Source organism: Battus philenor, unplaced genomic scaffold, assembly GCF_028537555.1.
Source record: "Battus philenor isolate CCGP_79_NKW_IND1 unplaced genomic scaffold, ilBatPhil1.0.hap1 SCAF_17, whole genome shotgun sequence".
Taxonomy (NCBI): Eukaryota; Metazoa; Arthropoda; class Insecta; order Lepidoptera; family Papilionidae; genus Battus; species Battus philenor.
The window spans coordinates 5,111,323-5,124,313 of record NW_027181679.1 but is presented as its reverse complement, the minus strand read 5'-3'; the positions used below and the strand labels follow the sequence as shown (position 1 = coordinate 5,124,313).

Sequence of the window (12,991 nt, the reverse complement as noted above, 5' to 3'; positions counted from 1 at the left end):
CAATATTCTGTAAGACGAGTTGTCACAGCGTAGACTGTTTTGAGTCACATTATGTTTATAAGACCAAGCCACTTTAGGTAACGGCATTATTGCTTCTGGAAAAATTCGACTATAAGGATCAAAGGTGGAATAAATTTAAATTATACGACTGTATTATTATATTCTAAGTTCTATAAAAGCAAATGAATTAAAAACAATTATTTGTTTCAGAATGAATTGGTAGTGGACGCAGTAACATCAAGTCAGCAATGACTGCAATAAATACGGTAAGAACAAACAAGCTATACCTCGCTCGCTTAGCACGGCCAGTACTGTTTCTTAAAACGTAATTTTTTAAAAATCATGTTTAGTAACTTTTAAAATGGTTTTTATGCCATATTGTAGTAATTTATATAAGACTCATAGTTTGAATACATGCAATTTTTTTAAATGACTTATGATGCCCTTACTTAACCCCCTGGTTTGTGGAATTTCGTAAAATTCGTTCTTAACTAATTCCAAATATTCAATTTATATGATTCTGGAGATTTCCGTAGTATATAGGTACTAGGTACGTATGTACGTATTAGTTTTTAGGATAATGCTGTGTGTTCATTAGCATTCACGGCATCATAAAAGAGCGTAGAAGTATTTAGCATAGACTTTTGTCCTGATATTAAGGCGGACAAATTAAAAATATGTGTCCACTTCAATACGTTTTTAAATGTAAAACCGTAAATGCCGTTTATACAGTATATACACAGTATGTTAAAAATTAGAATAATATTTAAAAAAAATTATAGGCAAAGTAAACCTGAGATGATTTTTGAAAAAACCTTTTTGAGTATATGTTATTATTCGTATTATCTTTGTTACCATCGTACTACAACAATGTCAATCATAAAACGGTCTATATCAAAATACTAAAACTTTCGCCTTATTATGAGTTCGGCACAATCACTTTTATATTTAAGTAATAAAATCTTTAATAGTGTGAAGGATATTATTAAATGATAAAATATTGTAAAAGTGACCACAAAAAAGACCAACAAAGTTTCTTTTAAGCTTTTCACAGATCACGACGCATGTGAAATCCTAGTAGCTTTAAGCATAAGGATATCATTATAGGGGACCTCATTCTGATTTTAGTTTCTATCAAATTAGGCTTTAGTGGCATTGTTCCTATGAATTACTCAAGTGAAAACTGTAAGTGATCCTTTGTAAAGAAAATTAGTATTTATGGCGACCTTTAAACAGGCAGTGGGCGCCTATGGCGAACTAAAACCGCTTATTGCGAGTATTTCAGTAACTAGATCCAAATGAATGAGTTATATCAGAATTTGCCGAAGCAAAGCCGCAATCGTAACCGTTCACAAAAATAATTACGCATTCAATACGAACAACGCGCATTACCAATTTCACATAACCTATTATTATATGCCGCGTAATTACGTACAGTTACTGCTCGTCCCTCAGTCAATCTGCCGTGAAAACACGCCCCATTATGTATTTCACTAATTGGCACTATCCCTGTTAAGCCTCTTGGAATATGTATTTCGCGCTATTCGGATATAAAATATTTATATGATAATATAAGGATGACAGGCAACATACACTCGTTAAAGCCGGTTAGATAGGTTTTTGAAGGAAAAAATTTGGGAGGAATATTGTAAATAAAATACTTTTATACCTCTAATTGTACCATTTAATGTTAGCGAAATATTGTGTTTGGATCAAATAAAAATATCGTACACTATAAGCATTGCAAAATGTTATCCATTCATTATTATAATGTACGGAATAGGAACCTTTTTTTCTGTAAATCATCATTGTCATCATCACCAATTTAGCTGAAGTTCTCATACATCTGATTTCTAATAGAACTGGTTTGTATCCCGAGTTAGATAACTTTAACGCCCTGCGTTGCGTTTCCCGGTCCGTGTTCTCTTCAGAACCATAAAGCCCAATCAGCCATATGTTCTGCGACCTGTGTCCTGCTCGATGTCACTTCAACATGTCATTTCGCCAGGTTATGTCGGCATTTTCGTTCGATCTCGTAGTCGTAATCGCACATAGCCATTCCACGGCGGATTGGTGGACAACTGTGACCTTACTAATGCGCCCTAGAATAGTGCCTACGTTTCAACGCCGTAAGCTATAACCAGTTTTTATAAATAAATATTATGTGTATAATTAAGATATTAAATCAATAAATAAAATGGTCACTCTGAAATTAGTTTTATTTTTAATTGACTGCAACGAGCCATTAAAAAATCGGGCAGCTACTTACATCGTTAATCTATCTTACCGAATCAGCATTATTACACATTTATTTTTGAAAAGCGGAAGGTGTTTTATCTTGTCTACGGCTTTTTCTTAACTACGGGCTCGTTTAGAGCTCAACATTTAACCATCGAGTCACATAACCGTAAGTTGAATCATCACGATTCACAGGTACCCGTCCAAAATTACAAGATCCTTTCTGTTTTATAACCAGCCATCTCTTATTCCGAGATTTTTCATGCGTTAAAATAGCTCGAGGTGCCAAATTAAACTGGCGGAGCGTAATGGCGCTAGCGAGTATTGGATCTTTCGCTATGGACGAATTCCAAATCACATCGCATTTGAATAGATTCAGTTAAGCAATAGTCGGCTAATGACTTTTATCGAATTCAAGGAAAGGACAGAGAATATCTCTGGTTATAACTTTTAAATTAATTGTAATACATTGTACCGTTTAATATTTAAATATTCGATACTTGATTTATAATTAAAAACCTCATTATGCTAACTCTAAAACAACTTGCAGGTAGTGTCCCCTTCTCTTTAGTTTATTATCGAGTACAATTATAAAATTAGGATGGATGATCACATCTATCAAATTCGTAAAAAAATATTTCACAGCAGTAATAAATACCTATAACGAAAAATAACAGGAAATGAACACAACAAGCTCCAAGTCTAAAATAAACTTTCTATGTATTACTATAAAAACTACATACAACTTAACATATCTGCCCATAAAATTTCCCCAAAGAATTTAAAAAAGTTATTGTATATAACATATAAAAAGTATTAGTGTAAGTTTTAATATAATAATTTAAAAACGTGTATAATTGTAATATAATATCCAAGAAAAATCCAGAGTGACCTTAGGCAGAATTCTTTAAAAAACGAAACTTCATGAAAAAGATATGTGGTGCGCATAAACAAAAGATTTTATTACCACGTTATGTTTATAGAAACGTGTATAAAGGATAATAATGCGGTCTTTGTTCCCTTGTTTCGGAAGCGTTGACCATTAACGTCACTCAGAACTGTGCGCTAGCTCGTTTATTCACATAGTCTAGGGCTGCCACCCGACCGGCATAAATATGTATCTAATTAAATACATCTCGCTTTGGATACCTTGTATCGCTTTAGCTTTGTTCATCTATTCTAAGTAAACTTGTGTCAAAAAGTGTCTTTATCAGAAAAAAAAAATAGTGACGGATGCTTCTAAATCATCATCATCTCAGTGATAGGACACCATCCCTAATAAATATTCAATAAGATCAGTCGGTACTTACGTACATGAAAATGTTGTGTCTCGGGAAGTGTGATAAAAATGATGGAAATACCAGCAGCGAAAACAAATTATGTATACCAGGGGCTCGACTTTATCGATTAAGTAATTTTTCTATATTCAATGTTTTACAATAGTACCCTGGACAATGTTCCAAAGGCTTTCTATAGATAGATTTTAACAAATCAATTTTAATGTTAGTTAAAAATGTTATTTTAACTGAATTACGTAATATACAAAAATAATAATAATCTCTTAAATGTATTATTTTTTTAAAAAAATATGCGGTGCTACTGAGTTTATTTAGCCTGATCTTCTCAGATCTGTAGCATTTATTATCTAGACACGTGCTATATCATCTTGATATCAATTAATATGTAATCCATCCTTTGTTGAGTGAATAATTTTTGAATATGAATTCGATTATATCAGTTTGCTTTAGTTCACCTTCGACTAAAAAAATAAAAATGATTCACCGAATATATTGGTAAGCACAAAACTCGTGAACGACACCAAGGCGAAAATTTTTTTTTTACATTTTCCTTTAAATCACGAGGATTTTCTTATGGTTAAAAAAACGAAAAAATGAGGAAGTAATTATTAAAAAAGCAAATATTTTTTCCCGTGCAAACCACTGAGTACATTAAAATTATTCCACCTCTCTTTTATCTCTCAAACATCAAAGGTAAATTAAGTGTTGAACACAAAATATAAAAAAATTGTTTGTTATTAAAGCATTAAATCGTAAAATAAAGCGATAGCTCTATAACACTTTAATTTCTTTTCTACTGAACGTCGTCAGGACAGAAACATTGGACAGTATGCAGTCTGTTGGGACAGCTTATTATAATACACATTTTTAAATGCGTTTTATGTTTTAAATGCGTGTAAATTTTATTTTACCATATAAGTTAGAGCTCAGATCTTGCCTTATTTTAGTTTAATACAACTTTTATTGTTTCATTTCTAGTATAAGCTTATTTATTTTTGTTTCTTCAAATTTTATTTAATACTCGTATCAAAGGCCGGAAATTGTATTTATAGCAATGAAATCATTATTTCGGATATTAAAAGCTGTAAAAAAATTAAGTGTGTACAAATTAAGGACTATTGACTATATATGTTATAAATAAATTAATGTTATAATGTAAAGTATAACAGTAGTAATGTAACGCAGCGATTTAAATGCTAGATTTATAACAACCCTAACCATGCCAAAGAAATATCACGTAACCGCACCGATTTCTACGAAATTCACGTTCCTCGTGTCTTTTATTGCATTAGTTTCCACTCCAGACGTTTTGGAATCGATGACGTGTACATTTAGAGTTTTACGATCCGTTTAATTTTATCCTAAACGCAATGAAAACGTTTGTTATGAACACCGGAGTCGTGCCGGCGATGAATGCGGCCGCATTGTTTCACAACCGACTACACCCGCGTGGTATCTAAAAATGTAGAATTTTTTTTTATAACAGCCTTACACTTTCTGTTAGAATAATATATTTTATTTTAATTTTCAATTTATATTTTTTGTAAGACAATAATTATAGACACCTGCATTTTCAGTTACTAGATCAAACTCAATACGAGCTCAATATTTAGCTTTCATTACAGAATAACACTATTGCAGCGTGCTCCTTACAATACTCGCTGAACAGGATCTGCGACGCTAAGCTCCACTTCTATGTTATAGCAATGTCTAGGCAATGTCTATTACTATTTTGTCCAAGATTTCGCTACATTTTTAACAATCACATCAAAAATTGTTTGTTAAAGTATCCTCATTTAACCTCGTTAGTGAATGATTGCTAATATACTGGAATGTGATTAAACGAACATGGGGTTTACCTAAAAAGTTATTGTTAAATCGTTCGACCATGACTCTGCGTATTTAGTAAATGTATCCGTATGCATATCTCTTTGAAACTTGGAACGGATGTCCATTAGCCCAGTGATTTTATTAACAAAAGCATTCTCAAACCGGAACAATATAAGTCTTCCACGCTACAAAACAGTCCGTTTGTGAATAGAGTGAAGTGAAACTTTGTCCGCTGGCCTAAATTGGAAACTAATTCTCACGGTGACCAGTTGAAAGCTTAAATATAGAATGTAACGGCTAATTTGGAACTATTGCATTGGTTATTAAGCGTGAATAGGTCTACAGACAATGTTAACACGCGTGGAATTTACTGTTATCGAAACCCATTAGGGGACACTTATGTTTAAGTCTAAAAGTATTGGATTAATGAAATTGTTCGTAGATATAGCTTTCTACAAACAAAAAAATATAATTCTGATTAATTTAATATTATTTGATAAGATATTTATCATCATTTAAGAGGTAAGAAGTCAATTGATGAATATAAGCCTCCCCCATTAATTTCAAATAAGACTGGTTGATTGTAGCCTACATCCGGTACCTTCAGACGAACCTAAAAATTGCGCACGCGCTATTTTGCTTGCCCACTGTCACTTCAACTTACTAATCTGCGGGGCTATGTTCGTTACTTCCGGTTATGTATGATTCTTCTGATTTAATCTCGTCGGGAAATTCCGAGCACAGCCCTCTCCATCGCTCGTTCAGCGACTGCGAGCTTACCAATGATTAATGTTTTAATGCCGTACGTCACCACAGGAATAATAAAGATATCATTCCTTGTGATAGTATTAATATTACTGTTATTAAATATCTCATGCCAAACATGATATATTTTATTGGTTCCGTTTCGAAAGTAAATAAAATTTATTATAATTGAAACGATAATTTTATGTATCATCGACGACAATGCAGTTATAATTAAAAACTTGCTGTTCAATCCCACATGCACCAATAATTTAATAAAATCATTGTACATTAAAATCTAGTCATGAATAAGGTATTTATTTTCCACAGTTCGATTGCGCCTGTAAATATTTCTGCGTGGAATCTGATTTATGTCGAGTATTTGATTTATTTGGACGCTGTTTTAATATTTTTTTAATTGTTGTAAATTTCAGGATCGTAATATTTAAACTTATGTTAGTGCTGGATTTTTTTTTAATTTCCTTATACGCTACAGGTACAACGGGATACAGTTAAGTTATGTTTTTGTTTCCAAAAAAAATAAATGGTGAATAAAAGCATCTCTTACTATGTATACATAACTGCATAATATTTGACATATTACACGACTTAGAGATAAAGATTTTTTTCATGGATTTATTTTTAATTTAGGATTAGCCTTTCGCACCTGTGCTTGTGTTACAGCTGTCTGCGCCCTGCTCCTTAAATAGTGCAATAATTAAATGATACATTAAAACCTTTTACATAGACAACAAAAAATATATAATTAAGTTAAAATATAGTTTTGTTTAAAGGCAACCAGAATTGGGGTGAAAATCTCGATTTCTATGATCATATCATTGATAATGTTATTGTAAAACCTACACATTCATTTCTTCTACAAGAGGGAAGAAATTGGTCGATAGTTAATTTTATGAACTATAATGAGATATTACAGAGTGATTTATAAATATCGGTCTCGAGTTTGAATCCCGGTGGTGGCAATTTTTTTTCGAATTGTATATTATTGTATAAAAACTGAAGTAGGTCGTGAAGAAACCAGTATATACTAAGACATATAAAAAGATGTGATTATGTTACCTCCACCTTTTTACACTGACTCCACATTGAAAATTACCGTCCCCCGTCTTTACTATCTTTCCAAGCTATGTAATATTTTTTTTCGGTTTTAACACATCTAGGGCGTGTAGTTTAATATTCATAACGAAGCTAAATATACCATTTAATAAATTCAGAAAAATATTTGAAGATCACGTTATATGTTCTTATTAAAAATTAGTTATTACTAAATGAAATAAAACTAATTCTCAACAGCGCGGTTGTTTTTTTCTTTGTATATTGTTGTAGTTTCAAGTGCTTGGCAGCTTACTTCGTAGGGTAGAAACGAGATATTGAATTCCCATAAGTTTTTTAAACCTAAACATCAGTAGTATAAAAATCTCGATGTAATTCATTGTAATTTTTTGTTATTTTTATTTGCATACTTATATATCAATAACGTTACAAAGGATACAAATTTGTATATTCATGTAGGTGGCAAGTGATTTGTCTGTTTTACACGACGTTGTGCATATTATTAGAGCCGTCACAAATGTATGCATTGCTAATTAACTGCAATTATTACTATGTTTCAGATAAAACAACTCTGCGGTTAGTGAGATTACATAGCTTACGGCAAGAATCCTCATAGTTATAAATGCATATGCAGAATTATAATTTTAAATGATTTATAACAGGATCGATGACATAAGGTTGCGGGGAATCGTGGCTATCTTTGGTAGAGGGGTATGCTATGCAATGGCGTTTGTCGGCTGACATAATGAATGAATAGTCTTATATGAAAGATGATAATAATAAATTTAATATCTATTCTTGTATAAAAGCAACATAAAACTACTATAGAGTTACTAAAAATTAAACCACAAAATAATTGTTTAATTGGTAAATGGAAATCTATGGGAATACATGAAATTATAAAAGTATGAGGAAGACACGAACAAATTTTACAAAAGGCTTGTATTAAAACTATTATCTCGGCCTTTTCGTTATTTTGATCTTACTAGTGTCAATATTAGTTATTTATTGTATGTACCTAGTACTTTTTCTGCTCCTTTTAGTAATTTTTTAAAGCATAACCCAAGTATAACTTACATGAAATTTATTGTACGAGATAGGCGGTACTTAGATTAAAAGTTTATGTAAACTTTTAGTGTAATAATAAACTAATGGATAAAAAGTTCAAAATAAATATTTTGAATTTAGAATACAATTTAGAAATAAATAACTGTTGTAATTCATGAGAACATAAACATGGTCGTGTTAATGCAAATTTTAACAAAATAATTTATTTTCCAAATTAAGTTAGAAGTTCAATTAATATTAAGTTAACAAAGAATAAGTTGAATAATAATGTAGCTGTTTTAACTATTTCTACGTGTTTACCACTTTGACAAGGGACTCGTTGGGGTCGCACGGCGTTTGACTGTCAAAGTGTGCGGCCTCAAAGAATACTTAATAACCCCCTGTCAACCTTCTTCGGAGCGTCTTTTAAATATTCTCCTTACGAATAATTTGCTAACGGCAACATTGTTATATCCGTCTGTCACTTTTGTAACGTCTCAGTAAAACGAAAACAAAGGCTGACTATGGTATTCAAAGATAAGTTTCTTCTAACGTACAAACGGCTTTTATCCGCACTAGAATCTAGTACATAAACTAAATAAAAAAATAAGACTTGATATTTATGGTACTAATATATGCTCACCCCGATTAATAAGGCCATACGTAAGTTAAGACCATCTTTGATTGAAATCTACGGAGCGGTTGGTTATAGGTGTAAAAGCTATAAAGGGGTGAACGTAAAGCTTCATTTGCTGCCAATAAACATATGTTACACTATATCCAGAAATTAATGGTTTCAGAAACAATGCGTTACATAATGTAAGAAAAGGCACTTTCCTAAAGATCGCTGTATATATAGGTTGATTGGAAATAGTTGAAACAGTTTTAATGATATTAGATGACGTAAAATGATAAATTTTAAAGAAAATAATATAATAAGTTTTTTTGTTAATTAAAAATCTGTCCGAAATATGCGTTGGAATGAAAAGATGAACTTTAATTTTATTAAAAAGAATAACATCTGTTGTGATTAAAAACGAATGCCTTACTGTTTATCGTTCGTTTTTATCACAATAATATTAAAAATGTAGTTTCTAGGTTGGTACACAATCAGATGGGGCAATAGTTTTAATTTACTCGGTAAATATTCCATGAAGCTTTTTAGGACTCGCGAAGTGAACAAAAGTTAAGGCGTGAAGGAAATTAATGAGAGGGAGATTCTAATATTCTAGTACTACAAGAGTAGAGTCCTTTGTAACGGGGTAATAAAAGGGCATTTTAGGGCTGGAGTGGACGCCGGCGGAAATTTAATCTGACTGAGGGCTCTTTGTTACACGGAATTTTGTCCTTAGATAAATGCCGGTGTGGAGGTAAGGCTGAATATTTTAATTTAATTAAAAATTCGAGAGGTGAAATGTTTTACTCGATTCGCTAATTTAATGGCGTTTGTTATTGCTGTTTCGATGCTTTGTCTTAGTGTTGTTGTTAACAGAACCGTGAAATAGACCGGTCTCCTTTATTAAAGTGGTGTTTTGATGTTTAAAATGGTAGAGTTTACACTTTAAATAAAGCACAGTTGCCATAAGTCAAATTTCTAATATTTCGATTCAATTTATATGCACTTTTGAATCGTCAATTAATTTTACATAATAAGTGCTAAGCCACGACCGGCTCGAAAAACTGATCTGCTGAGAAAAGCCGGCCAGAAACTCGACAATTTTGATTTTTAAATGAAATTTAACAATATTTGATATCTACATTATAATATCAACCACGTAAATTAGCCTATTTGTATGTTATCGGTTTCGTTGGCATTTTTTCAGCCCACAGACGCCTGCAGAGCATAGGTCTCCTATAGAGGGATAGATCATAACCGCCACGCTTGACAGGCGGGTTGGCGATCGCAGTGTGGTATTATGGTACGCAGAGAACGCTGCTGCCCATCCTCTAGAAACTTGTTTGTGAAAAGTGGCAATTCCATATAATTAATGCACAAAATGTGAATTATATAAGATTGTATCCTGGAATTGTACCCGCGACCTATGTTCGTAAGTCGGTCCTCTACTGGTAGGCTACCAATCTTCAGTCTGCATACTAGCAATTATGTCTAATACTCATTCTTCGCTAGGTCTTATTGGAAATCTATAAATGATGATGATGGTTTTTTTTGGGTTAGAAGTAAAGATTAGGGCACAAAGCGTGAACTCGGTGCAAATTCATGCACACAATTATTTTGACGAATTTTGTTTTTTTTATTTCATAATAGGGCATACTTAACATACACCGTGAGCGTCGTAGCCAGTTTTAGTAGCTTAATGACATGTACTAATTAAGTCTTGAGATAAAAAAAATATTTATAGTAAGGTAGAAACTAATAGAGAAAGAAGAGATATAAATTAGTTACTGAATTCAATCGTATTAGACTCTTTTGGAACTATCATAACGCACACAAGTATTTACTATAAATAATACAAAGTTGATAGATGATAATGCGAATAAATCAAAGTGAGAAGCGTTATTCATATTTTAATAAACAATGCCTACACAACTTCCAAACTTTTTAAGTAATATTATTATCTTTCGCAGCCTGTTCGCGTCGATTCTAAAAAGGCGGGTTGGAGATAAGGGTTGTTCTATACATTCGCTAAACCCATCGGGGCCCGGAGCCTGCCCGATAATGAGTAGCTAGTGTGTACCCCAGAGGATAAGGCATCAAACCAAACGCCGTTACAGAAACAGATCTGATATCTTCCGTGAATGTAGCCTCGGCTAGCAAAATATCTTCAGCATTGTCTTAAATTTCTCGGTGTCTATATTCGTAAGATATTTTCATTCGATTCACAGATAGACCACGGTTTACCTTAAATTTAAAAATACTTTGTCGTATGAAAAAAAAATATTTTTAAAGACCTAATTTTTTAAAAGAAATCGATTTTGTGAAGGACTGCAATACTAACAGGTGTTAAGAAATCAAAATTCAAAATAAATTTATACAATTAGGCGTTTAACGTTCATTTTTAATCGTTTGTTATTTAAATATTATAAGTACTCGTATTAAAAACATAAGTAGACCCGGAATGCTGATGCGCTGTTCTCAGGCTCTTTTGAGCTGGCCAGAAACTCAATAGTTTCTCTTTTGTAATGAATTTTAACAATTTTTATGCGCACATTATAATATCAACCACGTAAATAAGTAAACAAAATAAGTTCTGTATATTTCGATAAACTAAAACTCTAAAATGCTATGAGAAGATTTATTCAAATTAAATTAACATTAAAAGTCTACTATATTTTGTATATCTTTATTATAAAAGCTAAAAAAATCATAGCTAACACAATAATTGACATCACATGTACTGTCACAATAGCTAGCTTATAGTAAATTTCATTTCGTTGTTTGTAGAAAAAATTTATTACGCTTTAGTAGCATTTACATAACTCTATCTTATTTATTATAAACATATATACATAAAAAACAATTATGAATATAGAATAAAATTCTTATGTGGGATTCGTTTTATCTTTTTTGATTTGGAAAACTTGTCGTACAGACGTTCTTTTAAGCGTAGGTGTTTTAATAGATGATTCGCTCTACTTTATTTATAATAAGATTGTTGATATGAATATGAGTATTTTTCAAAGCGTTTACAAAAGAATTAAAAAAAAGTGATAGATTTATTTTTTATATCCCATATGCTACAATGCAATTAGGCTATAATGATAAGTGCACGGGTGTTTGTAATGTAGATATGTGTGTATAATTATAATTAATTTCACCTCTTCAGAAGTTTTGAAGTTTTTCATACTAAAGGATGTTTGCTTATAGATGTAAAATCTTTAGTGCTCGTTGCTTTAAACCTTTAACACCTGGAACCGACCCTTGTGAGAATTAAGCCAATTGTATATCCGCCAAAGCTCAATTCGTTTTTTATTATTCCGGCTATAAAAGATTTAAGAAATATGTATATATTTCTTTATAATAAATTTTACAAAAAATGTTTTTAAATCTCGCTGTCCCTTAAATTAAACAATATTGTTTAATTTTCAAAAAAAAAACACTGTGTTTCAAATAGCAAAAATGTATTTAAGATGTTTCTCGGAGGTAGTGAAAGATATAAAAAGTTACGTCTCAAATGACTTATGAGTTTACAACGTGAAACTTTTTGAAACATGATAATCCGCCTTAGCGTTAATCGTAAACAACATTGGACGCCGTCCAAGACAGCGTTTGTTATGTAGGTTGTTTTACGTAGAAAGGGTGAAGGGTAAAAGACCGGAAAGGATTAAGACCTTTTAAGTTGTTATCCTGCTCACTGTAACTACAATCCTTACTGATATACACACGTATATTAAAATAAAGAGCAATTCAATTATTTTACATTCTTAACATTAAAATATAGTATTATACTCGTATTAATATAACAAACATAGAGTTCATACATATTTGAGTGATTATACTTTAACAAAAACCCGAACAGGATTAAAATCAGATTCACTCATGCAGCGTTAATTTTATTAACTATTTGATACACAAAACTTATGTGCAATAATAAATAATTAACAAAAATAGCTTATTTTTACAATTATTGTCACGTTATGTAGATAAAACTTGCGTATTTTTGCGTTTATAAGAGTTAAAATTTTAACATTTTCGAGCAGTGGTAGCTCAAATGGTAGAGGACTGAGACTAACGATAGTAAATCGTGGGTTCGATTTCCGCGAAACAATCTTATGTAATTCACATTTTGTGCATTAATTAA

At 31.7% G+C, this 12,991-nt stretch overlaps 1 protein-coding gene across 1 annotated transcript in view; it reads left to right on the top strand.

Annotated features, from left to right (window-relative positions):
• The first annotated feature begins 208 nt into the window (after window positions 1–208).
• LOC137919813 (zinc finger protein 541) overlaps window positions 209–12,991 on the top strand; it is a 225,385-nt gene continuing 212,602 nt past the window's right edge. Inside the window, exon 1 of the mRNA XM_068763010.1 lies at window positions 209–266. Within this exon, the coding sequence (XP_068619111.1) occupies window positions 249–266 (18 nt within the window). The 5' untranslated portion in view covers window positions 209–248. The remainder of the gene's footprint in view (window positions 267–12,991) is intronic.